General features: G+C 41.7%; 1 protein-coding gene across 1 annotated transcript in view; it reads left to right on the top strand.

Moving 5' to 3' along the window:
• Window positions 1-27790, top strand: part of KCNG2 (potassium voltage-gated channel modifier subfamily G member 2) — a 61179-nt gene that overhangs the window by 8321 nt on the left and 25068 nt on the right. The window contains exon 2 of the mRNA XM_075052117.1: window positions 26948-27771. Within this exon, the coding sequence (XP_074908218.1) occupies window positions 27016-27771 (756 nt within the window). The 5' untranslated portion in view covers window positions 26948-27015. The remainder of the gene's footprint in view (window positions 1-26947; window positions 27772-27790) is intronic.

Genomic DNA, 27790 nt, shown 5'->3' with positions numbered 1-27790 from the left:
CTTGTACTGTGGTCTGGAGTTAAAACCCTCAGAGTTATGGATTAATAATTTATTGCCCTTGGGCTAAGCAAGAGTAAAACTTCTGATTTTATTTCTTGTCTAACTTTAAAATAAAAGTTTGTGAAAAGAGCTTATATTCAGTGCCTAATCCTGCCAGACTTTACCCTTTATGAGTAATTCATATTCACACAAACAATCCTACTGAATACATTGGTGTCCTGAAGCTGATGGACTCATGTAAGTAAGGAGTTTTAAGAGTGGGTCCTTACAGAATATTTAAAAACCTTTTATTTATAAAATCTCATACATCCTAATTACTAGCTCACAGTTCCTATGCTTTGTCATGTTAATAAGCATGGTGAATCATTTTTAATAGCCGTTGTGTTTCTCTGTAAGCTCTGACAGCGTCTATGGTAGACTGTGACAAATAGCACCTGTTCAAATGCTGTACGTGTGTATGTGCGTGCTTCTCAGAAACACACTTTTTTGTTTCATATCAAACATGGCCCCTTATGCAATGACCTACTACAATTCTAAATGCTGGATTTTTTTTCTTTTTTTTTTTTAAGATTGCCTAGAATTAATTTATTCCCCAAATGAAGGGATCCACCTTTAGCTTAATTGAGAGAAGACCAGTGTATGATCCAAGACTCATACTTCGGTATGTTTTAATGAACTGGATTAATTGAGCTGCTTATAAAAAAGTGTTACAAAGGGGGGCACATTGCTATATGCATGTATCAATGTGAAAAACCAAAGTCAGAGGAGGATTTGTCATGTATAATGGCAGTAGCCTGATTCTTTTCTGAAGCCTCTGGAGTTAGCATTTCCCTGGGCTTTTCTTGCCTCCTCCTTGGTTGAGAAGATTTTTCAAGCATGATATAAAGATCAAAGAGAGTTGACGACATGATTTTCTTCCCCCCACTTTTTGCTTCCTTGGCATCCTTTGTTCTGATTATTCATGCTTGAATATCCTTGCAAAAAGGACAGTGTCTATTTGTTCTTCTTTTACCCCTGGAAGTATGGGTAAATTAACCAGTTAGAACTCTAAGCTCAGGGTACTGTTTATTGTAGAAGGCTAACAAGCACAAGGAGCGAGATACACAGTAGGCTCAATGGTGGTGTGTGCAGTTGATGAGCTGTGCAGATTAATACCTGTTTAAACTCAGATTGCATCTCCCTGGAAGAAAAAAGCCAATTACCACCGTCCTGGCCTTTGTGGTGTTAGCAGTAGCTTAGACATGATAGATTTCATCTTTCTTTCCAGTAGTCTTTGCCACCATCACTTCAGAGATCTCTACAGGGTCCTGGCATCGTATGCTGTAGTCCTTGCCTTGAACTTTGTCGTAAGAGCTATATGAGGCCCATAATGACCTACTTAACAAGATTTTGATAGTGCTTTCCTTCTCAATAACCTAGTTATTGCCTGTGTACCTTCCTTAACCAACCTCAGTTGCAGGCAGAACTGTTGAGGAGACAGAGTACAGATCTCAGAGGAATTCACAGAAATAATTTGCAATCCTGACAGAGAGCAATATTTTCTTAATTATCTTTTTCCAAGAATTCGAGAATCCACTGGAGTATGTCATTTTATACCACTCTTGGCATTCTTAAAAGTGGACCATTATTAAAAAGAAAAAAGAAAAAGTAATTGTACCACAGAAAGATCCTACTCTACAATTTTTAAGTTATTCTATGCATCACTGGAGATTTCAGTGCAAAATAATGAAGCAAGAGACACAGCTGCAGTTATATTAAATAGCACAGAAAGGTATAAAAGAAATCAGACCCTTTATTTTCAAAATGTAAAGAAAAATGCAGTGTTTGGGTTTAGGAGCAAACCGCTCCTAAGAGCGGGATATGTCATGATTGTGCATTTTGAGGTTCCTTGAACCTTCCGGTGAATTCTGTTGTATGAGCTACTGATTTTTCCATCCTATTTCCATTTATGAAAGCCATTAGAGGTGGCCTGACTTTGAGCCATTCATTGCTGGAATTTCAGCTGGCCATTAAACGTATTCAAATAGTCACAATATAAGCATAATGATCCACTTTCACTTAAAATAAGTTAGTGTAAAATAGCACAGACTGGTGTTTTGACTTAAAATGGTACCAGGTCAAAGTAGAACAACAGTGTTCAGGCTGTTTATCCATACACCTGCCATTATTTTCTGTCCTCTGTTGTCATGAGCATGAGTTTTGTCTCCATTCATTTTGTGCGTTCACTTACCCATTCACAGGGATAATGCATGTCTCAAAGAGATGCCTTCACAGTCATCACCTGCATATTCATTGGGCTGTCTCTGAAAAAAGGTGTAGGTCCTTACAAGCTAGGCTCAGCAGTGCCTGACTTCAGGTTTCTGAATGAAGTCCTAAGCCCCAGGTTTGGTTTCTGTGCTGCCCGCACCGTGTGTGCCACAGGTGAGTCCCTGAACGGATCTGTTCTGTAACACCCTCCTGTCCTGCTCCCCAGTTACTCAACTGGAGAGCTGTGTAGCGTGACCCAAAGCTTTTCTGCAGCCTGCGCAGCTGAGTTTCAGTTCTCTGGAAACCAGAGTACTAGAAAGTGTGGGAACAGGCAGGAAAACAGGCATCTAGATATCTTTAGCATAGATTCAGGATACGGCCAGGTTTTGTACCTGTTTGCAGAAGGCCGAAAGCGCTCCAGACCAGACATCGTCATTATCATTTGGGTTTTTTCCTCCGCAGGAGTGTTTCTGAACCCCTGCCGCATAGCCAAGGCTGAGACAAAGCCGTGAGCATGTGCCTCCCTAAGTCCCATTAAAATGGGTTGGTCTTCAGGGGTAGTCGCCTTCAGTCCTTTGAAAGGACGGAGCTGAGCCCACTGTTTTCTTTGGAAGGGCAGTGAGGTGGAACAACAGTGCTCTTGAGCTGGAGCCATGAGTCTGGGAACTAAGTTGCCCTCTGGAGTGAAAACCTCTGATTCTGAACATCTGAGGCAGTGCTCTGACTTCTTGGCTGGGCATTCCCTTCAACTCCCATGCTGAAGCTGTGCCACCCGTGCCAGAAACTCTTGGGGCTGGATTGAGAAGGCAAAGGCGAGAGGGACCATGATACTATGCCTTGTATTCATGGTGGCTTGTAGCTTGTTTCTCATACAGCAAGAGTGAGGATAAAGGGTGATGAATGAATGTGACGATGAAATGGGTATCTCTCTGCCACTTCCGTAATTTCATCCAAGCCAACTGGTAAGTGTTGGAGTGCCAGGAAACAACATGTGGGTTTCCAGGGATCCAAGGAGGGATTTAAAAACATTTTTATGTTGCTTACTCACCCATGTTACATTTCTGCTACACCAGTGGGTTCACAACAGCACAGCAATAAGTACAATATTAGTACAGTTATGGCTAGGTTTTTGTAATTATGTAAAAGCAGTTTCATTTATCAGTTTTTATTTGCCACCCGCATTTTTTACTGAGTGTTCTGAGATACCTTAAAGTGTCTCTGAAACAAACAACGCAGTAGCAGTCGAGGTTGTTAAATCCATAGCTCCTGAAGGAAACTAAACATTTTTAACAGAAAATGAGACAAAGGTCATTAATGCAATGTGTGTTTGTGTGTCAGGCTGGGTGCTTTCTTCCTTGCAGTTGCACTTACTGACGCTGATACGGTTCTGGCTGCTGCCAGCGCCTGCCTTTCCCTGAAGGGACAGCCTCTCTGGGGAAGAAGTATGAGACCTGACCCCTGACTTCCATCCCTTTTTTTAATTATGTTATTGAGTGGAGAGGCAGGCATGGGTGTGAGAGAGAGAGAAGCAAGTCCCTCGGAGCTTCGCAGAGGCACGATGTGCGCAAAGTGATGCCAAAGTCCCTTTGGAGGGGGGGCAAGGCAGGCAGGCGGGGTGGTGGTGTTAGGAGTGCCTTCTGCGAGCTGGCACGCAGGACGTGGCAGGAGAGAAGGCTTAGGTGAGGTTGCAAGAGGGAGGTCTGGGCTGGAGCTTCCAGTTCAAAGCTTTTTGAGGGCAGTAGGTTTATTGCACCTGGGAAGGGCTGGGAAGCTACTGGTTGGGTGCGTGCGTGGCTAGAGAAGATAGGGACCAAGCTGTAAGAGCTTTGAGTATTAGTGCAGTAGACAGTCCTGACTCCTTATGGGCATTAGCGTGGTAGAGTACTTTGAAGAGTCTGTCTTTACACAGAAGGTACTGCTCAGCCTTAACGGCACGTGGTGAAGCTGTTGTTTTGTTAACACATGTTACAGGGATAGATTTAGGTTGAGCGTAGCAGAGCTTTAGCTCTTCTCCCACTGCCTCTCTCCTCTGCTTCCTTGGTGCGGTGCAAGAGAATCAGAACAAGACTGTGGCTTCCCTCCACCTCCTCAACCCCATGTGCTACGTGCGAGGAATCGGAGACAAAAAGACGGTGTCACACACAGAGCGAGCGACTGTCACTTCTCCCCATCAGCCGCTTCGTGCCTGTGACTCAGCCTGCCAGGGGACCTCCAGGGAGCCTGCATCCCTGTTGCATCACCCAGTGCAATGTGTGTGGAAAAGATGCATCTGCTCCTTTCAAGGGTGCTTAAAGAGCTGAAAACATATTTCAGCACCTTGGGGTGGGGTGAGAAGACATTAGCCTGCAGCTAGATACCAGTTGTGAAGTACACACAATTTTGAGGAAGACTGAGCTAGTGGACTGCAGTACACAGAGCTGATTCCCTCCAGAGAGGATGCGAGTGAAGGAGGGGTAGACAGCAGCATATGGCAGTTCAGCTCTGAAAAGGCACTGTGCAAAATGGCACCTCCTTATTTAGCAGATCAGCTTCCTCTCTGGATGCCCTAACTCGATTTTGTAGAAGACCTAATTCTTTCCTTGATAACTGAATGGATTTGGTCTGGAAATAGAGAATCTCATGGTTCCTCTGACTGAAGTTTTTTCTGAAGTGGAAAGACACTATCAACTTCAAGGCAAATAACATATGTTGGAGGAGAATTTTAGGAGGCAGCATACCAAGATTTTAGGCCAAACCCTGAGAAAACATTTGGAAAGCATTTCAGAAGTAGCTAAATGCAGAAGAAAGAATCATGAAAGAAAAAGTCCGTTTACTTTCATTCACTCCTGAGCTGGACAAAATCAAAGGAACACCTTCACTTAACCGTGGACACATCTTGGAAACATGTGCAGGCTCATGATTCAAATAACGTCCTTCCTCCTGCTCGGAAAGATCTGCAGGCTGGGAGGGGAAGCACAGGTAGGAGGAGACTGGGGCTAGTAAAAAGAGAAGAGAAGTTGTGTTTGGTCTGGCAAGTTGCATGTTTTATTGTCATTTGAAGCTACCTTAAGCTGCATCTTGTGCTCTGTGAATCACCTTAGAGAAGTCCTGGAGCACTGCCATGAGTTGATGAGCAAATGGTAGTAAGTCAGTGACATAACTAGAGTGATGAGGTTGGAGTAGAGCCAGAAGACCCGATATGACAAAAATAGCTCAGTGTAACCAACAGATTTTGTTTTCCTATATATGTGGCCCTTTTATGGCCACACATGATTATTTCTCATGTTTCAAATCAGCATAAGAAATACTCATTTTCAGAGCAAAAATTAGAGCAGGAGGCATACAGACTATTTGTTTAAATTTTGACTTTGCAGCATGTTGGTGGTCAGGTATAAAATTTGCTGGCCTTGACCTCCTGAAGGAAAAAAAGAAAGAGATGTTAAAATAATCTGTATCCATCTACCTTAGGGAAAGCAGTCAGATGGTGTGATTCCACTTAAAGTAGTTGGAGTGTTGTAAAAGTGATGAGGAGAAGGAAAACTTAGAAATGTTTGTTTATTCATTGGCTGGGAAAGGGAAGGAAATATATATTCTTCTAGGAAAAGAATGCACTTTTGGTTTCATGGTTTGTATAGCATGCCCCAGTTACACTTCTAGGCATTGAATGGGAACTCAAGACTAGTCAAGGCTGACTAGAGGTGCGTGCTCAGAATTTGTCATTATCTCTTGTCAAGGTCATACACTGTCCTTATGTCATCTTGCACTGGTACTGAATTTCAGCAGACCAAATTTTGAAAGTTTTTAGAACTGCCAGAGGTAATCAATTGAGATAAATCTGCGGAGGGAAAAGAAGTTGAGGGAAGATGAAAAGTGCTGACAGTTAGTTAACTTAGTAAAACTGTAAGCCTAAGGGTTACACATGCCATCTAGCAGTAAGAAAAAAGCCTAATAAAAAGAAAGGAAATTTGATACCAGACTTTGTCCTAGAAGGTAAACAATTATATGAGGAAGAGGGCCATATGGAAGGTTAAATGTAACTGTTGCAGATACTTACTGGAAGTTTCACACAATAAAATTTGCAGGATTGAATAAAAAGAAATGGGAGGATTTAAAGTAACATTTATTAGAGCATAAAATAACTCTTAGGAAAAGGTTTTAAGAACAATAGGAATATAAGTCAGTAAAACAGAATGACTCTGAAGTAAATTGTGAATGACCAATTATACAGGTTTGCTTGTTCTGTTTGTGGGAGCTTTTGCACATACTGAATTTTATAATAGTCTCTGACCAGATTTCTCTTCAATGAATCAGGTGCGATTCTTTTCATGCAGAAACTGCAAATGTAAAAAGGGATACCATAACAATGATTTACATTATTAAAACTGTGTTAATTAATATGCAATATCCTCTAGATTAAATAGCCAAATCTTCATCAGGCTTCTGGTTTGTGTGTTTACAGTCATTTAGATATGAAAAAAATCTACATTTGAGCATATACAGCTGCACTTGAAAATGCATTTGAATAGCTGCATAGCTAATTAGCTGATACAATTATGTGGGCATATTTTGTACATACAAATAAGGAGGTGGAAAAAATGTAACCTTAAATATAATTTATTTTTGACACTGTTTTGATAATTTAAAAAGCTATTAGTCATTGCTTATTGAAAGTGCCAGGAAAATTTCAGTTGTTGCCCACATATTCCCTGTGTGGTAATAGTAACTCACCAGCCCTGTTGCAGTAAGCGAGGATGGAGAGCAGATGACATCAGTGCACAGAGCAGTATGTGAAAAGGAAGGGTGAACCTCAACCTCTGAACCAAGTACCAAGAAAAAGTTTGCCAGATGAAAAGGTGATTTAAGCATTGTTTCAAAAATCAATTTCAAGGCCTGTGGGGATGAGATCACAGTAGCTTTGAAAGTAGGACTTAGGTAAATAAATGACAAATTACTGTTTCCAAAACCCAGCCTCAGTAATCCATATTCAGTCAACTTTTGACTTTGCGGCTTAGATTTGATGGCTGGAAGTAATTGGGCTGCAATTCTTGTGGTGGATAACAATTGCAGGTCAATTTTTTAGAACATATGACCACATGATAGGTGATTTATATATGCTATACCGCATAAATGTAATTATGCATGTCTCTGCGGAAGAGAAAATGGACCTGGTAATGAGGAGCTGGAACTGATGCATGGTGAGTTGATACTGTGAGACATTTATTTGGGGTGAAAGGGTCCATGAAAAGAGGAAAAGTGTGTTGCACCAGTGGAGAATAACTTAGAGAGAGAGTAAAGAATCTACTTAAAAGGAGAAGAGACTTGCCAAGTTATGAGAAGTAAGAAAAGATACCACAAGCAACTCCTTTGCCTTTTGTTTATTAGGAAAGTAGCAGAAAGGGGGCTAATAGATGAAGGTGTTTTATTCATGCTTTAGTAGAAGTGGAGCTCAAGATTTGGTTGAGGGGAGCGAACATTAAACACTGACAGGGGTGTTAAGAGCGGGTGTCCATAAGGAAGGTGCTCAGCAACAGCTATGACACATCCAGGAGAATTTGGAATGAAAATGTCCATAATATCTATAAAATTCCTCCCTGCTCTCTGTCTGGGATGGCTTGGCTGGGGGTAGTGGAGCTTTCACTGCTCCTGTCTCTTTCAGGTGGAAATAAAGGAGTTTAGGAGTGGTAGATGGGGTGGAAATGAGAATCCATGTTGTCTGTTCTCTCACCTTGTCCCATCTTGTCCCTACAATTTTGGACTCGGTGTTCAGGAACTCTCCTTTGCAGTGGTTTCTAATTCTTTGCTTTCTCTTCTTCCTTTCATTTGGTAGAACCACACAGGATCCAGTAGTTCTGCTGGAGCTGAGGAAGTGCTGGTTCCCTGTGTGGAAAATAACCATCAGTCTGAAAATCTTAACAGGTTTACATGCAAAAAGAGCGAGGACGTTCTACGCTGTTCTGTATCCAGAATTAAAGTGAGCCTTCTTAATTTAGATGGAAGTAGGCTGTCCATATTGCAAGACTGCATCTACAGTTTGGGCATCTTTATTAGCTGTGTATTTATAACATTTCATGACACTGTGGCAAACACACAATATCCAAGCATTCTGAAATAGCTGCCAATTAATGCTCATATGATGCCTGTACATACGTTACGAAAAGTAGCTTGCTTTACTGTCACAGACTGGTGAGTTCAATGACCGTGATTTTCCTTTCACTGTAGCAAATTCCCAGTTGTCTTAAGTCAGTGGAAATGCAGAGTATACGTAAAACAGAGGCAAGAGGCCAAAAGCATGAGATCCTAGCATGTGTATTACAGAAAGGGATATCTAGGAGATTAGCTTTACTTATTTTTTTATAGCTGGGCTTTGGTTTTGTATAAGTATAATGAATAGTAGGATTTCTAGGGTTTGGAGGAAACTAGCATTTTTTGTGTCATGATTCCTGGAGAATGCAGTTTTGTTTCAAATCTTTCTGCCTCACTTTACCAGTGCAGGATCAGGAAGGCTATTTACTATTTTTAGACAACGATGTTTATCCAGAAGAAGAGGTAACACCGACTGACATTGTTTGACCCTGTTACTGGCTTCTCTTTTGCTGTTTGTCTCTCCTGCATGTGTATGTGCCTTAGAAGGGATGCTTGAGTACTCTGAAAGGAAAACCACAGCCCTTTTGTTATGCAAGGACCATCAGGTTTTTCATAGTGCCATTGTGTGACCAAGGTATCTCCCCTCCAAAAATAAGGAATAATGTGTGCTCTTTTTCAACTTAGATACACATTCATAGTTATAAATATGCACGTATATATTTCCTGCTAGTTCCCATCAAAAGTACCTTTGTATGATGCAGACACCTGATCAAGCTACAGACATCGGAAATTTGCATGCACAGGCTGGATACATGCGAAACCACTGCAGTGATCACATTTAACTTGAGAATTAAGGAGTTATGCTCCATAATACAAATTGTTGAACATGTTCAGCTTGGATAAAACAGGAAGCATTTAGTAATAAATATAGCTGCCTAATGTGAATCTTATGGAAAGCTTCTTCCAGAATGGCGCTTAACTTTTAATTACAGAACGATTCAGGTTTACATGCACCACGACATGGTAGAATTACATTGATTTTTTTTTTTTGAACAGCACTTCTGCTCTTTCAGTGAGTATCTTATCTCCATGGAGAGATCAGTTGATACGCAGTGCTGACTTTTGATGTAAGAGTGCCATTCTTTAAAAAGTTATGAATATGGAGGATCTTTTGTTGCTGCCAAGAAATTAAAAATAAATCCCTAAAGGCTCTGTGTGCAGAGATTTTTAAAGGACCTAAAGGACCCTGCTTACCTAGGATAGTTTTGGTTGCCCGAAGATGGGTGTCCAGTGCTCTTTTAGATGTACTAGCACATCTTGCATGGCATCCAGCTGTTGGCATTGTCATACCTGCCATCCTCCAGGATCCCATGGTATCTCAGATTGCACTAGGTGCCTCTGTGCAGGCACCAGATTCGAGCTCTGTGTTTCCACTGGAAGCCAGTGAGCACTGGTGGCTGATTTGACCCTTAGTGCTTTCTGGCCCTGCACTCCTGAGGGCTGTGCTTGGAGACCCACAAATATTTAATGTCTCAGATCTCATGTCTGTCATTTCCCTGCCTGTTCAGGGGAATATATGTATGTATGTATGTATATACACATATATATATATGTATGGGATATGTATGGGGGGAAAAATTTATAGGGAAGTGTTCACATATATTTATATTTAAGCATGGTCTTAGTACCAGTTATGTGTTTACGTGGTAATGGTTTTCTTAGGTGATATAGCAGACTAGGGTCCTGATTCTGAGAGAGGCAGAGAGCTTCTTACAAGCTGCTTGGCACTTGCTAACTTACATGAAAAGTGCAGGGATTCAGCATATGCTTGGATTAGGCTCTAAAATAATGAAGTATCTGCTTTATACCATATTTGTCTCTATTCAAAGCCTTTTATCCTTTACTCCTCCTCTTCCTTCACAGTGTTTCAGGAAATTACATATTTCTTTTTGATTTATTAGTTATTGTAAGCATAAAACCACCAAGTGATCTTAGTTCATTCTCATATTTTATCTGAAAACAGTGCAATTTACATTTCTTAGTTGACCACAAGAGGTTTAGCTAAGTGCTTGCTGTCTCCCACTCTCTTTCTGTAAACCCATCTGTGTTTGCTCATGTCTCATATTTATTTCACACTTTGCTTCCCTTCTAGATCATGAAGCTATCCTTTACAGCCACAAAAACATCGCTGTAATGACTACAGAGATGCAGAATTTTATATTATGAACTGGACTCGCTATATAGCATTGGTAGTATTTTTCCTGCTGACCAGTTCTGTCTGGCAAGCCTTCCCAGGGGTCCCCTCTGCTCCAGCCCCTCAAAAGCCTGAGGATTGACCTCTCCAGGAGCCGGCTTCCATAGCCCCTTCAATTCCTGTTGACTCAGTTGAAGCTAGGGCTTGTGGAGTATGATGATATACTTCAGCACAGGGTTTCTGAGACCAAATGGGGCTGCAAGTTCCCATCAGGGTATAGAAGTATTCAGCAGCCAAATACTTATTTCATGTAGCTGTATGAGATTGACTTTGGAGAGCAAATTTTCGTGTTGAGAAAGCGACTGAATGAACTGCAGAGCAGCTGCTTGATCAGAGCTTAAGCTAAATGGCTCTGTGTCAGAGTGAGCTACTGAGACGGCTGAATGCATTAAATAAAATGAGGTCATTTAAAGTGTAAAATAAATAATACAAAAAGAGTTATGCAGTACAAATCAGATTACATGCTTTCCTTTCAAGCATCCTCATTAAGTAGCTGTTAGCTACTTATTTACTGATCTTTATTCAGATTTTTAGATGCTTATATCCATGTTTACTTTTTACTTGATGAGCAAGCAAATGGGATATGAATTCACATTTTATGAGATGTTAGTTATTGAAAATTCTCAGGAGGAGAGACAATGAAAGTTATTTTTGTGCATGTTTCTTCAGTGGCTCTTTTGTGTTAACAGTAGAGGTTGGTTGGTAGCAAGAAAACAAAATAATGAAGTTTTGTTTGGAAGTAATATCCTAGGACAAGTAAAATTCAGGGAGCTAAATCTGGGGTGTTCTGTTGTATTGCATGATACAACTATCACAGAGTTGTTGAGCACATAAGCCTTGTGCCTGTCGGGGTTTAACCCCGGCCAGCAACTAAGCACCACGCAGCCGCTCACTCACTTTCCCCCCACCCAGTGGGATGGGGGAGAGAATCAAAAGGAAAAAGGTAAAACTCATGGGTTGAGATAACAACAGTTTAATAGAACAGAAAGGAAGAAAATAATAATGATAATAATAACAATAATAAAATGACAACACTAATAAAAGGATTGGAATATACAAAAAAAGTGATGCACAATGCAACTGCTCACCGCTCACCAACTGATGCCCAGTTAGTTCCCGAACAGCAATCCCCCCAGCCAAATCCCCCCAGTTTATATACTGGGCGTGACATCACATGGTCTGGAATACCCCTTTGGCCAGTTTGGGTCAGCTGCCCTGGCTGTGTCCCCTCCCAGCTTCTTGTGCCCCTCCAGCCTTCTTGCTGGCTGGGCAGGAGAAGCTGAAAAACCCTTGACTTGGTCTAAACATGACTTAGCAACCACTGAGAACATCAGTGTGTTATCAATGTTCTTCTCCTACTGAACCCAAGACATAACACTCTACCAGCTACTAGGAGGAAAATTAACTCTATCCCAGCCAAAACCAGGACAGTGCCTTAGAAACACTTCTGCTCAGTACTGTCACTATGGAGGGAGAGGAAAGGGTCTTTGTAGAGACCAGGCTCTAGGTTCTTTAGCGGACAAGACATACCAAATATTTACCAAAGTACAGACTTAAAACTGAGCTGGAGCCTAGCTTTTTGTTAGTACCTATGAAACTGCACGCTTTTTCTCATTTAGCCAAACATCAAGTTTTTCTTCCCTGACTGTGCTGGTAATGCAGTGCTCCAGCAACCACGACCTGATGAGTTAGACCAGCACATTCAGCTGCAGAGCACCTTCTAAGGAGCCTCTTTTGGCAGTCAGGAAGCGTAATCTGAAAGAAAAAGAGGTGCAAAATCATTCCTACGCTTGGCAGTCTCCAGCTTCTTTGAGAGCCTGTTGGAGCTTCTGGCAACACAAGAAAATTAGAGCAGCTTTCCATCACCAAAAGTGAAATAGTCATGCATATCCTCTTAGCTGCATAATGAACTGGCTAGCTACAATGCTGGCCTGTCAGGTAAAGGTGGAATGAAGCAGCAGCGAGCATCCTGGAGTTGCAGAGTGGGAAGATGGAAATTAGAGAAGCAACTTCTTCAACTCGACTGGCCCAGATCAGCATCTCGGTCACCTTCCTCTTTTCCATTGGTAATGGAGTTGCCCCAGGCCTGTTGCCTTTTGCAGATCTAGTTGTGAGCAAAGTCATCAGGGCAGGCGCTCGGAGTGACAGTTCTGCACGGATACCTAGCGCAGGTATAAAGCGGTTTGTGTGGTTATACTACTTGTGCTGATGTAGAGCCTGTTTGTGCGTCCACAGAGCACCACATAACTAGCCTCTCTCCACAGAGCTATGCAGTACGAATGTTGCTGTGGCAGGTCAGAACCAAGTGAAAAAGCTGCTCCACTGGCAACCCTGAATGAGCCCTGGATGCTGTAGTGAAGTCTTACACACAAAGTCCTTGGGTTAATTACCTCCTAATTTTCCATTTTTAACTCATGAGCACCGCAGACAGTGTAGCTCATGGAGACTTCCTCACGGAAGGGGAAGGCTGGGTGGCAATGAACTGAAGTAGCTTGAGATTCCTGGTGATCTTTCTGATGGTAATAAGATTTAAAACATGACAACATAGGGGAAGAAACCAGCAGGCTTGGAGAGTGCCAGAGATACTGGGATCTGGCAGAGTGATTTATTATCTGTAGCACTTGCAGAATAATGTATGCTTTATGAGTAACGACACGTCCTTTTGCAGCATGAAAATAACTGCTCAGAAACAAACCCCTGTCCGTAGTAGTGATGCTGCAAAACGAACTCCATAGATGTATTTTATCCTGATGTTTCTGTGTATCTGCTGGTATTGCAAGTAGAACGATGGTAAGCAATCTGGCAGAAGCTGAAGGAGCTCTGAACAGAGGAGAGCTTTCTCATGGGGAGCATGAACTGTTCATTTGCTAGCCCAACTGTAAAAACAATTAGTAAATAAATAACCACCCTGAGCATCACTCAAAAGACCTGGATTGTTTTCTTAATGTTGATGTTATTTTCCTACCTGCTTTCATTGCCCCAAGAGCTCACCTCATGCAGTGGGTCATATAAACCTATTGGGTCAAAAACCTCTGGACAGGAGGGACGGTTGTTGAAGTTGAGCTTCTCACTTTTCTGTGACTGAAGCAGTTCTCTGGAAACTTCGTATCAGGGTGTGTGTTCATGATCGCTGGTCTGCTGATGTTCTCCAGCAAGATGTCAGTGAAATGTTTTTGTCTATTGCATCCACTGCACAATTGATTAGCCTGCCAGCCTACCTCTTGTATCTGTGCTGGTGTTTTTGAAAGGGGAGGTAATTTTTGAAGGAGTCAGCATGATTGTTGAAGATGTTGCACATAACCAGATCAGTCATATTTTACTTGATTTTTAAAGCCATCATCTTCACAGTGGAATCCATTCATTCCCACTGCATTGCATAGGTAAGTCCATTGAAAGTATAAATTTATAGAGAACAAGGTCTTAAAAATGCTAACACCCTTGCTCTGTGAGCTCTGTGAGCTAACTGAAATAATTGCATTAGAGAAAGTGCAAAGTTTTCTAATCCTTTTGATTCATTATTAAACATTAAAACTGAAGTCTGATAACATTATCAGATGATCCTTTAAGTGAGCAAGTGCGTTTAGTGAATTTAAGTGTTTCTCTACTGAATACGGCAATGGCAATTCAGTGTAGGGGAGGTGGGTTGCTGGTGAGAGAAATTACAGAGATACCTTAGACCATTTTAGGTCATTTTGATCCTCTTTCATGGTAGGGCAAGAATGGGGAAATGCATCTGTAATCCCAAACTGTGAAAGGCCTCTGCTATCACGTGTTTGAGGGAAAGAAATCCAAACCATCTCCTGCCTTTCCAAGAGCCAAAAGCATCAATGCTCCCACCCAAAGCTCTGGCTTTGTCCTGTCAGCTTTTGTTGGGAAGGCTGATGTTGCTACCACAGGCATCTGTCTAGGAGGAATTCAGAATAGAAGATGTCATGAAATTGACGTTTCAAAACATAATTTTGCGTTAAAATTAATATAAATACATGAGGGGTACTTTGCTAGTTATATTATTAATTTTCATATTTAATTCAGCAAAAAAATTAAATTTTTAATTTACTTCAAGCCACTGCAGTATTTGCAGTTCACCACATCTCAAAGCTGCAAAATGTAAATGTTCTTGGGTAAAGACTGTGCAGAATAGAAGTGAGGGGCTCTAGGAGCTTCCTGCTCCAGGCAGGGAAGCTTGTTCGTTGTGGAAATGCAACATGTGTACAGGGCAAGATCTGGAGCTCCTCCTCATTTAAAAAACATGTCTGGAGGACCGGATTCTTGAATTCTGCCCACAGAGGGTAGGATAGGCAATGCTTACTGCATCAAGCACCAGTTACTAGCCATTTGTCATTATTCCCCATGTTCAGTGTGTGGCATCATGCCATAGAGTTAAGAACCCCCCCTCTGTTTAAAGGTCACCTCATCCAAAGGCTCTGAAACTGCAGCCTTATTTATGTTGTGCCAAAATACATTTGTGTCCCTGCAAGCACGGGTAGGGTTATTGGGACAAACAAGGCAGAACTAGCAACGAGCTCTGGAGACCGAGGAGTCTAATCCCAGATTTTTTTGATGTTGACAAGGTTCAGCTAGTGTGCACATGCAGCGTATGAGCATGCAGGTCTCAAGGTTAAAATAATGATTTGGTAGTGTACCAGTGGTTTCAACTGCTTGAAATTTTACTCGCCTGGTACATGGCATCTGTTACCTCGAAGGGCAGTGCTGCCATTTAAAAACAAGTTTGCTCCTGTTACAGGTATGTGCCTAGCGTAGGTGGCTTAACTGGTGAATGTACAGCCTGCCAAGCTGCAAGGGCTTCCACATAGATTTTTATCTTCTGAGCTGGCTTCCTTAAAGTGGTGTTTAGTAGAACTTGTACCTGCCATGCAGTCTATGGTTGTTGGGTTTGACTTCGTCAGATGTTGAGTGGTTGGACAGCATCTAACTCCAGTCTTCATTTGTTGCTGCTTTTTCTTGGAGGGGGAGGAGGTATAAACTGTGCATAGCAGAAAATGTAGAAAATACTCATATTCTCACAAGTCACTTGAGAATGATTGGTTGGAAAGAAGTGTGAGAGGGGAGAGAAGGGGAAAGGGATTGGTACAGTGAAGAGGATAAACAGATGGGATGAAGAGGAAGACAGAGTAGAAAAACTGGGAAAGCTTCATTCAGGTCAAGGATATAAGACAGGGTCTACATGTGGATGAGTTAGAGCAAGTGGTAGAGCTCATTTTTCAGCTCCAACTTCTCCTTTTCCTTGGGCACTGGGATCTGGCAGGTCCAGTCCACCTGAAGCTGTTTGAATTACCTTCCAGCTCCCCAAACAGCATAGGATTTCAAGCATATGTACTTTCTGGGGAGTTTTTCTGCTCCTTTCTCTCCCTTCTTTAAAAATGTTTTCTAAGCTTCCCTGCTCTTTCACCCAGGGTTTGGAGGAGGGAAAGGCTTACCACTTCATGGCATTTCATCCTTCTACCTAAGCACATTTGGGTCTGGGAACCTTCTTGCCAGCCCTGACGTGAGTCAGTGCAAACCTAGCACTTCTGGATAGGAATTGAGACCCAGGATTTTGGAAGCATGCATCCAAACATGCAACACAGAGACTGGAGCAAGTGCTGAGACCAAGCATGCGTGATGTCTATATCAGAGGTGCTGGAGTGCTGGCACAGAAGAGTGGACGGAAAGTCCCTGGGGTCTGTGTCTGTCAGACTGACGTGATGATTTCCGTAGCGAGTTGTCATTCAGCAAAACAGAGCACTGAGGTGAACCGGCTGCTTCAGTAGGACCCCAGTGGCAGATATGTCAAATGTCAGGTGCCTTCCCAAGGCTTCAGGTTATCTTTTTTTCTCCCCCATTTGTGCTTGCTCTTCCCCTCTGACAGAGCCTACCTCTTCTCTTGAACCTACCACCTATAGCTGGAAGAATGGAAACTATTTTGGTGGTAGCTTTTGGTCCCCTGAGGCTGAATGATTTCTGCTGCTTGATTTATCACAATCCTTTTTGTGGTGTCCATAATACAAGTTGTACCTGGGCTTGAATAAAAAGCTGAGGCTAATAGGAGAAGTTCTCAGTGGGATCCTTATGCTGTATAGCTGTAGGCATTCAATTCAGGAGTCACAATTTAGAATGCAGGCCAAGTCACAGAGGCAATAGTCAGACAGTGACTTCCTGAAAATCAAGTTTCTGAACACATAAGCTGAGAGTTTGCTTCTCACAGACTACATACAAACTGATTACTCTAATATTAGGCTACTGAAATAATGTGTCTGAAATCAGAAGGTGTGTGTACCTCCATGTGACAGTAGAAGCCATTTGTATATTGTAACGTCTTGACGTTAAAATGAAGACTTATCATAATCACCTTGGGTTTTGTTTTACTTTCTCTGTTTCTTTTGCATCTCACTTATGCTTGAATTGTATGTGGTATTTCTCTTCCATCCCACTCTTTTCACTGTCTTTTCTCTAGCCTGTGTTCTGTCTGTGCTCGTCTGAATTCATAGTGGTCAGAGAAATGAGAGCAGTAGGATTTACCTCATGAATCTCCACTTCTCTTCCCTCTTCTCTTTATTGGAGGGTGGCTTGATAAAATAGAAAGAGTAGACTGTGAGATGGATTATCGTGGGGTGGGTTCAGTTTGAAACAGCTGTGTGTCATCCCTATCTTGCCCATTTTGTCTCTGTGCTGATTTGACACCCTGATCAAATGGCTGAATTTGAAGAGTTCATAATGTCTTAAAATTTGGAGTGCTTTTACAATGTATTTCAGAGAAGGGAACTGACTGTATCCTAAGCAATAAAAAACTAGCAGAGCCTGCAAAGATCAGGCAGAAAAGTTTTTCCCCACAGAATTATTATTACTTACAACAAAAAACAGAGTACCACATTCAAACCATGCTTTGTTTAGCTGTATTAACCCTCATATGTTTGTAAAATGTGCTTTCATCCTCAGTTCATGTTTCCTGAATATCTGAACAGAGACACCAGGTGCACGCAAAGCAAGTGATGGGCTAAAGTGAACAGACTTTAGACCAGGAGCTATATTTTAACCAGAGTCTGAAGAGATTAGATTGCACGCGGAGATTTGTTTGATCCAGTTCCTGTTAAATGCAACCATCGATTAAGTATACAGTCTTAAGTGTCTAAAATTAAAAGGTATTCTATGCAATGATGTTAATAATTAACTAAAATCATGTTGAATTCAAAGGTAGACTTGTGTTTAAACAGAGATGGGAATATTTTTGAGGTCAATGCACTGCACAATTGACTTATGAAACACGTGAGAACAAGAACGTCATCTGCAAAAAAACAATGAAATGCACAAAATCCAGCGTTAACTAATTAAAGCTAACAAAAGGAGTAAGATGCATCTGTATACAATTTATCTTCTCTGCAAAGGATTTCATGTAGAAATGAAAAAGCCTAGATCTACATCTAAAACCTATGAGCACTTCATAAAAGCATTTATTCATAGAATCATAGAATCATTTAGGTTGGAAAAGACCTTTAAGATTATGGAGTCCAACCACAAACCTAACACTGCCAAGTCCACCACTAAACCATGTCCCCAAGCACCACATCTACACGTCTTTTAAATACCCCCAGGGATGGTGACTCAACCCCTTCCCTGGGCAGCCTGTTCCAATGCTTGACAACCCTTTTGGTGAAGAAATATTTCCCAATATCCAACCTCAACCTCCCCTGGCGCAACTTGAGGCTGTTTCCTCTCATCCTATCATATTCGAACATGTATATCTAACAACCATTCATACAAACCTGTGAGTGACCCTGAAAGAGACATAAGGACAGGTACACCCATCCATTTATTAGGAAAAGTGCCCCAGCAAATCATTGTGAACATCTGAATGTGGAACTGGGCCAACAGTGGCATCACACAGTCAAACTTTCTAATTTCCGGTCAGAAATCTAGTTGCTACATTTTGTACTAAATCAAGCATATTGATCATCTTGGGGGGGGGGGGGGGGGGCGAAGCTGCTAAGTATAGAATTGCAAAAATCAGTAGGATCGATCAGAACTAAAAAATACTAGTATCAGTGTTAGAGAGGGAGCAGAACTCTTGCTAAAAACTGCTTTCCCCCCCTGCAGTGATCTGCAGATCCACCGGAACACCTGAATGATAATTCTGTGATTTGCAAAGACACCATAACTCGTTTGGTTTTTCACGCTTGCAGAATTTTGGCAACAGAAATGAGACAATCTGTTTGATTTCCTGGGTGAGAGAAATAAACAATGCTGTTTTAACATACTACACAGTCTGTCACTTTTGCATTTGATAGTGCCATTCACATTGTACCTTAGGCCAGCTGCGGGTGCATAATCATGACTGGAGCAGATATTTTAAAAACTGGATTTTGATGATTGGTTATTCTGAATTACAGCAATCTAAGGACAGGGAAAGAAATATTTCAGACTGACAACTAACACCATCATGAGTAGCAAAGTTTAGTACCGCATTTGAGTCTCTTAGACTGGTTGATTAAAACAGGATACCAAAAGGATTAATCGTTAAGGCTCCTAAAATAAAGTTGTGTATGATTCATGGAAGGGTAGAAACTTCACCATCTAGTGGCTGCCAGTCAGGTCAAAGGTACCCTGTTAGCAGGGTTCAATCACTGACCAAGCAAGTGCAGACAGAACACGTTTTAATTTTAGGCTCTTGAGACTGTATACTTAATTGATGGTTGCAGTTAACAGGAACTGGATCAAACAAATCTCCGCATGCAATCTAATCTCCTCAGACTCTGGCAAGTATAGCTCCTGGTCTGAAGTCTGTTCACTTTAGCCCATCACTTGCTTTGTGCGCACTTGGTGTCTCTGTTCAGATATTCAGGAAATAGGAACTGAGGATGAAAGTACGTTTTAGAAAAGTGTGTTTTTCTTGTAACCAAATGAGGGTTAGTACACCTAAACAAATAAAGCATAGTTTGAACATATTGCTCTGGTTTTATTGTAAGTAATAATAATTCTGTGGGTTCTGCCTAATCCTTGTAGGATCTGCCTAAGCCTTGCAGGCTCTGATAGTTTTTTTATTTCTCAGGATACAGATAGTTCCACTTAGTGAAATACACTGTGAAAGCACTCTATATTTTAGGATATTTGTGAAATCTTGAAGCTTGCTAGCCTGAACAGAGTTCTGTAATTCTGGGGAGAATGCAAAAGCAAGCAGTGCTTCCTCTGTCTGTCTTTTATCTACCACAGCTGCCTTCATCTGCTGTGCAACTGAAGGGTGCAAATAGCTTCATAGAAACAATAGTTAAATTTGGTTTAGGGTACAAAGATAAATGGGCACTGAATGCTTGTGGAAGTGCAGAAAAAGGTTGGTTTGTGCTGTGAAGATACAGGTAAGGATCCCATAGCTTCAGGTAGTTAGTTGGACCAAATCTCTGATTTCTTAAAGATGTTACAGTGTTAATACTTTCACTATACAGCTCTGGCAAGTGCAGTAGCGCTAGATAACTCATATCTAATGGAAACAGCTATGGACGCATGTCAGAATTATTAGTGTTGAGTCAAGTTAATTTGATTTGTTCATTTAACAAATTGAATTGTTTCAGCTAATTATATAGCGTGGCATAAATGCAATGAGGGATGTTCAGAGAAGAAAACTATTCCTTTTTTCCTCCACTAAATTAATGAAACTATAAGGGAAATATACACTCAGAGTATGCAAACAATGTCCAGCTTCACATGCTGAATTTTGCAACCTCCATTATGGCGTGACTCTTCCTGAGCTTCTTGTTGGACTGACCGATGCAGTATCCTCCTCGTAGCCCCAGACTACTCTCTGGAGAAGCCTATTTTAACTGTTCTTCTCCACTACTACATGAGTAGCCTGCCTTTCTCTGTTAGATGGGGACATCTCAGCTAGGTGCATAAGATTGTGTCCCTGCCTCCTGTAACTCTGATGAAGAAATGGACAAAATGAAGGACTGTTCAAAATTCTAGTACCTTTTCAACTTCTTGGACTATTGCCTTTTCTAAGTGGGAATGATGGTGGCTTAAGAGGTTAGGGATATTAAAGTTTACTGATAATAATTACAGAAATATGTAAAATTCAATTTTTGGTGGTTACATAGAAAAAATACTCTGTGTGAAATCAGCCTGACTCCCCCTTCTCCTTTGCAGTGTATCCTTTTATAGATTATAGCAGTTTTACTCTGTTCTAATTTTCATTTGTTGTTCTTTTTTTTCTTGAACATTTTGAGAGTGAAGCTGGCAATGTATATAGCAAACAAGTCTTATTTACATGTTTTCATGATTTTTAAAATCTAGACTCTTCAAAATTGCATTCAGCACTGATTACTTTAGAAAGCTTGCAGAAGAATGCTCTGATGCTTCTGGGTTAACCAGTGTTACTTAGTCTCACTTTCTATTCCTTATGAAACAACACTTTCATGACATAAAAGTAGCAAAGCAACAGGCAGAGTTCAGACCCCTGTTGTGCTTGGTAGGGTACAAATATGCTTGGAAAACTTGAAAGAAAAATTTGAAGCAAAATGCGAGAGAGGTATCTTTGTCCATATCTTTGTATAATGATGCTTTAACATAGATTGGAATGCTGAAGTAGAAAGTCTTGATCTGTATAGCTGTGGTTGACCTCTTCCCAATTTTGTGTCCAAGTTGTAGTCTCCTGTCAACCTCACTCCATATGTATTGGTGCATACTTTGGTTCTACTTGGACATGTGTTGAATGGTTTCCTTAGCAAGAGAGTTTGAATATAGACATGACATGGTTGCCAGAGGTAGCGTACTGCAGCTTTTAAGGTTACGAGTGCTCTATTTGCATGGAAAAGCATGAGGCTGTGCAAAGATGCGTATGTCAGGTCTAAATGTGTTAACTTGAGGGCAAAACGCAGTAGAGTTGGGCAGTGTCGTGCCTGAACTGGATGAGCACAGCCTGATTTTTTGTGTGTCCAGCAGGACTAGGGCAGTGATTGTTCCCCTGTACTCGGCACTGGTGAGGCCGCACCTCCAGTACCGTGTTCAGTTTTGGGCCCCTCACTACAGGAAAGACATGGAGGTGCTGGAGCGTGTCCAGAGAAGGGCAACGAAGCTGGTGAGGGGCCTGGAGCACAAGCCTTAGGAGAAGTGGCTGAGGGAACTGGGGTTGTTTTGTCTGGAGAAGAGGAGGCTGAAGGGAGACCTGATCGCTCTCTACAACTGCCTGAAGGGAGGTTGTAGTGAGGTGGGTGCTGCTCCCAAGTAACAACTGATAGGATGAGAGAAAACCTCCCCAAGTTGTGCCAGGGAAGGCTTAGATTGGATATTAGGAAACATTTCTTCACCAAAAGGGCTGTCAAGCATTGAAACAGGCTGCCCAGGGAAGTGGTTGAGTCACCATCCCTGGGCGTATTTTAAAAGACGTATAGACTTGGTGCTTGGGGACTTGGTTTAGTGGTGGACTTGGAAGTGTTAGGTTAAGAGTTGGACTTGATGATCTTAAAGGTCTTTTCCAACCTAAATGATTCTATGATAATGAGTATGTAGGGAGCCATATTCATGCTCAGTGTGGACAAACTCAGAAGCTAATTCCACCGAATCAGGTGAAGAGTCTGCCTTCTTGCTAAGCTGTGTCTGTTTCATTGTTTCCATATCCTCTCAATCTCATTTTCCTTTTTTTTTTTTTTTTTTAAATCTGTGTATTGGTTGCACCCCATCTGTTCTGTATTTTGTAAGCCTCATGGGCAGGTGCTTTCTTCTCTTCATGTTTCTGCAGTGCCTGGCAGGGGTGCAGGTTCTACCGAACTGTAGTAAGTACAAGACTAACCTGGATCTTCTGAATCTCTTAATCCAAAGCATTAGATGTAATACCACCAAATGTATGGTCAATTGTATGTGTAAGCTTTACTATTAAAATAATTGCGTGTGTCGTAAATTATAAATCATGTCGCAGTAAGAAGTGGGAATTGCTTTGGTCCTAGGCAGCAAGGTCAGGTTCCAGCACATCTCTGACTGGAAATAGCTGAGCACTGCAGAATGGATTCACGGGCTCAACTCTCGCTGGACTTGAGAGAAAACTTGTGGTCACCCTAATCTATGTTTCATGTCTGTGGCTTTAAATTATGATGCAATAACCTGTTCTCTGTTGAAGTGTGTTTCATTTCACAAGGAAAATCTTAAAACATTAATTACTAAAAAAGCCTCATGGTTTCCTCTTGCTACTGTAGTACAAGTGTAAACCTTCAGTACTTTGTCACTTACGGCAGAAGTTGAAAAGAGACTGTTCACAAAATCACAGAGTAGTTGAGGTAGGAAGGGACCTCTGAAGTTCATCTAGTTTAACCCCTACTGCTCAAAGCAGCATCAGCTAGAGCAAGTTACTCAGGACTGTGTCCGGATGGTTTTTGAATATCCCCAAGGACAGAGACCCCACGACCTCTCTTGGCATCCTGTTCCAGTGTTTGACCACTCTCATAGTACCAGTTTCTTCTGTGCAACTGCACACAGACCTCTGAATTCCTCCTGTTTGCTCCCCTGGCTGCATGCATTAGTGTATAGGCACTTCAGAGGCGCCTAGTCACGATGGTTTCCCAGGAAAGGTATGAGCCCATGACACTTCCCTGTAGGTGTACACTCATTTATGTGCCTACACTTGATGTGGTCACCCTTCAGCCCTCTGCTGATCACAAGGTCTCTCTGGCTATATCACCCTGCACCCTTTGCTCCACCGCTTCCTCCCCATCATCACTACTTGAACGCTCTACTCACCAGGTTGGCCAGCCTGTTGGCAGGGACACTTTTGCCCCATTTTTCAGTCTTATTCAAGGCAACTTGAGACCAGTGGAGCCACGTGCAAAAGCATATAGGACTTAGATGCAACAATACCGATAAAACAGGATGATGAAGAATGTTTGTATGAAGATCGGTGATGGGAGCAGGCAAGGTGAAAAGGCAGCAAATAGGGAAATAGCCCCCTCTCCATTGAGAAAATAATTTAACAAAAAGGGGAATATGAAACAGTTGAATGCTTCTGAAATTTATTTAATTTTTAAAATTTTCAATGAGAAATACCTGTATTTTAAAGATCTCAACTGTCTGCTGTTGACAGAATTTGGCTGAACTTGTGTGTGTGTAGACCACACATATGCATACATAGATGGCCAAAGAAAGTACTTCTTAGTGAATAAAAATTGATTGACTCTACTTAAAAAAGGAAAGAATCCACAATATGTATGACCCACCCTGTGTATGATCATCAGACTGGAACGTTTATACAGCATTTCTCCCACAGCATTTTAAAATGATGAACAACAAATATAGAGTCAAATTCTGTCTTGTGTCCCTGCAGTGGGCAGCTTATTACAGGCTGTGTTTTAATAGTCTTTCTTGCACCCATGTGTCAGATTAAATGGTAGAAATGCCAACTGGATGATAATGTAGTATCATTTCTGGAAGTATTGGCTTTTAAAGTTAATCTTCAATGGGATGCTTTACTGTAGGCATGTGCATACATTAGATAACCTTGGCATGCAGAGAGTATTTTAAGACCCACGTAATTTTGAAACATCCTTTAATATTCAGTGAAGGTCATGATACATTCCATGCACATAAGATCAGAAACAGACCTTCCAGTCTTATTTTACTTCTCAGGATAGATACCAAATTGGGAGTCCACAGTGATGTATTCTGTTTTTCTGTAGGACAATTAAAGTGGCACAAAAAGCTTTTCCATGCTGTTCCACTGGCATTTCTGGGATCTTGAAGTGTGAGGTCAGAAAATTCACTTTAGTAACTAAACTCCACCATCTGATGCTACCAGTACTGTCCAGAATCAACCTGTTAAAGCACAGGCAATACCATCTGTAACTACTTCTGTTATCACTTTCTGTTTATCCACTGATGATACAAAGAAAATGAACAGCTGCTTCCTTAAGCTTTACGTTTAATCAACATCATTTTATATCCACAAAATAAAAGACTAACCCTTTTTATTTCAGAGGTTTTGTAATAAACAACATGCTTACAGATTTTTACATTGAGTTAGCTGCTGCTTAGAAGAAGGAAGAAGCGCATGTAAGATTAGATTCAAAACAATTCTGTGAAATCTATCTGGCCCCTTTATGCAACAACCTGCTACCCAGGGGAGAGGAGAAAAGCAAATCCTGGCCTTGATGTCAAAACAATGTAAACTACTTTTTGTATGTTGACGTGTGTAACAAGTGAGGCATGAAAACAAAAGCGCAGTGCCCTGAGTAGTGGCAGTGAATATTTTATCTTACCAACAAAAAGCAACAAGAGACTAAATCCTTAAAGCATATGCCGTGCTGAGAGTGCGCTCTCATTGTGACAGTAATGGTGTTTGCAATCCCAGCTGCACTCAAGCTGTGCTGTAAAAGCACCCATTTCTCAGAACGCATGTTGCTCCCTCTTACCCTTTACTGGCCCTTAGCCAGATGAAGAAGCTTTTCTCTGCTGTTCATGTTGCCCCATATAAACGGATGTTTAAACAATTTTTTTGCCCAAAGTGAAATTGGAGAGATTTTGGCATCGTTAGTTTTTCTGAAATGTTCACAGTGCCGAGAAGTATCTTTAGGTGACTTTAGAGTTTTTGTATGTAAACTAGCCTTTCTCTGACTTTTTACAAATATCCAACATAATGCATTTCTAAAATTTAGTGCCTGGATCCTCACAGAAATGTTGAAGCAGGAGTACCATTGCTTCTGTTGTGACTTGGTTCTTTGAGTGTGGTTGGTAAGAATATTTAGAGGGTGACTCATGGCTGGGAGTAGCAAGTATTCGCCACTTTCTGTTGGAGATTGTTTTGACTAAGTCTAATGAGTTAGTGAGTTGATTATGGATAAAGGAAGATGCTGCTCTGGGAATGTGTTTGAATGTGTGTGCTTTCCCATTTTTCCTGGCACCCACTTGTTCTGTGTTCCCTCCAGGTTGAGGCATGAAATTCAAAGGAAATTGGAGAATGTTGCTTATAAATTATGGAGTCACTGCCTCGTGGTTACTGACCTGTCATCAATAACATCAGCCTATCCTTCACAACTCAGCTTTTTCTCCTGTCTTTTGTCAACTCATAAAGTTTCTACATCCCCTGCTTAAGATTGTTCCCAATCGCTGCATCCATTTTCAGTCCAGGTCTCTTGTGTGGAGTCCCACCAGTCCTACGCTGATTTCTTGTTTCCTACTTCATATTTGAGCAATTCAGGAAGTTTTGGGTGATTCATTAATAGGATTACATAGTAGCATTTCAAGACATCCTAGTACCGCTTTGGAGAGACGGCTTTGGAGAACCTGGGTGGAGAGATCTAGAGAAAGTGAGGAAGCAATGTGGCAGGTGAAAAAATGTGTTCAGGAGATCTGTGGATTGTGGTGTCATAAAGGAGGGGTTAGCAAAAGGCACAAACTAAATCCTGGAATTACACAGAATGTGCATAATTCCTGCTAAATATGAACGGTTGGGTTCTGCGTTATTCAGAAGTAAGAGCACCAAGCGGGTCGCTTCCAGCTCTGCTTCATTCTTGGGTTCGGTCTCCCATTTCAGAGCTGCTGCCAGGCTGCTGGGCACCCTGTCCACCTCCCGCAGGCAAAACCCCAGCAGAGCCCCCAGCAGCTCCGGGGTCCCAGGTGAGCTCTGGTCTCTGCTCAGACCCAGGATGCACACCTCCCTGCAGGAGATGTCACTAGCCTGGACAGCAGGCACCCCAGCATGAGAACTAAAGCTTTTCTGCCTTTTAGAAGGGGGGCTGTTCAGGTAGATACACCCACTATAGCTTTAACCCGGTTAGTTGGGGTACTAGTGGCAAGTGAATCTAGGTAGCACACATTTTGTGCTCAAGCACCCAAACCTGATTGGGTGCTGGCTGCAGGCTGGATTCTCAGCTCCCACATCTTCATTGCTGTTGGTACCTAAGCTTGGTGAATTTACATTGGGAATTACCAGCATTTCTGTAATCACATTTCTGACTGTATTGTAGGTATCCATTTTATCCTCACACTATAGGCACTCTGTAATAGAAACATTATGTAGATGGGCCAAAATAATTAAAAAAAACATTTGCAACCAAGTTTATTAAGTTGCTAAAATGTAAATTGACATTTATCCAAAAGACCCACTTCTCCCTTCCAGTATCTATTGATGTCCAGGATATAGCTCGAACCTCTAGAAAGGAAATTTCTGAAAATGGTAATACACTGGTTTTGTTTCCATTCATTCACTGACTAAACCCTCTAGAAGTATCAACATGGCTTCTGACCTTATTGCAGTTTAAGTTCTTTCCCCAAGCGACTATCAAGCAAAGATAGTCCTAAAATATTAGGGGAAAAAATAATACCATGGCAAAAAGTTTCTTGGCATTGAGAGGACAGGATTGTTTTTCATCGAGCAATGCCCTAATTTTATTGTAATTTTAAAATTCTGTTTTACAGATTGACTCTCCAGTCAAACTCCAGATGCGTGCGTTTGAGTAGCCTCAACCTCCCTATGGACTCAACAAATGTATCACGAAATGGCATTGCTCACTGGGAATGCAGATCCTGAGTTCAGCTCCTACTCCTTCAATAACTTGGAAAACCTGTGTGAAGTGCAAACTGAGAAGGGATTCTTCTACAAAAAGGCCAAACTTCTGCACCCTGGGGAAGACTTGTGCTGCTTAGCCCACCTGGATGACCGGACCAGGTTTGTGATCATCAACGTAGGTGGTATTAAATACAAAGTTCCATGGACCACCTTGGAGAACTGCCCCTTGACCAGGCTTGGGAAGCTAAAATCTTGCAACAATTACGATGAGATCATGAACATCTGCGATGATTATGATGTTAGCTGCAATGAATATTTTTTTGACCGTAATCCTAGTGCCTTCAGGACGATCATGACTTTCCTGACAGCTGGGAAGCTGAGGCTTCTCAGGGAGATGTGCGCTCTTTCTTTTCAGGAGGAGCTTGTCTACTGGGGGATAGAAGAGGACCACCTGGAGTGGTGCTGTAAAAAGAGATTGCGACAGAAAGAGGAGGAGGCAGCTGAGGCCAGGCTGTATGAAGGGGAGATGGTATTTAGTGAAACTACGCAATGTGCCTTCCAGGACAATAGCCGATTGAGTTTGTGCATGCGAAAGCTCAGGGATATGGTGGAGAACCCCCACTCAGGGATCCCAGGAAAGATCTTTGCTTGTATTTCAGTCTCTTTTGTTGCCATCACTGCAGTCAGCCTCTGCATCAGCACCATGCCAGATGTCAGAGAAGAAGAAGATCGGGTGAGTGCAGCTTTTCTCA

The sequence above is a fragment of the Buteo buteo genome, chromosome 20, assembly GCF_964188355.1.
Source record: "Buteo buteo chromosome 20, bButBut1.hap1.1, whole genome shotgun sequence".
NCBI lineage: Eukaryota > Metazoa > Chordata > Aves > Accipitriformes > Accipitridae > Buteo > Buteo buteo.
Note: the sequence above shows the minus strand (reverse complement) of the source record. Positions and strands in the feature narration are given on the sequence as shown.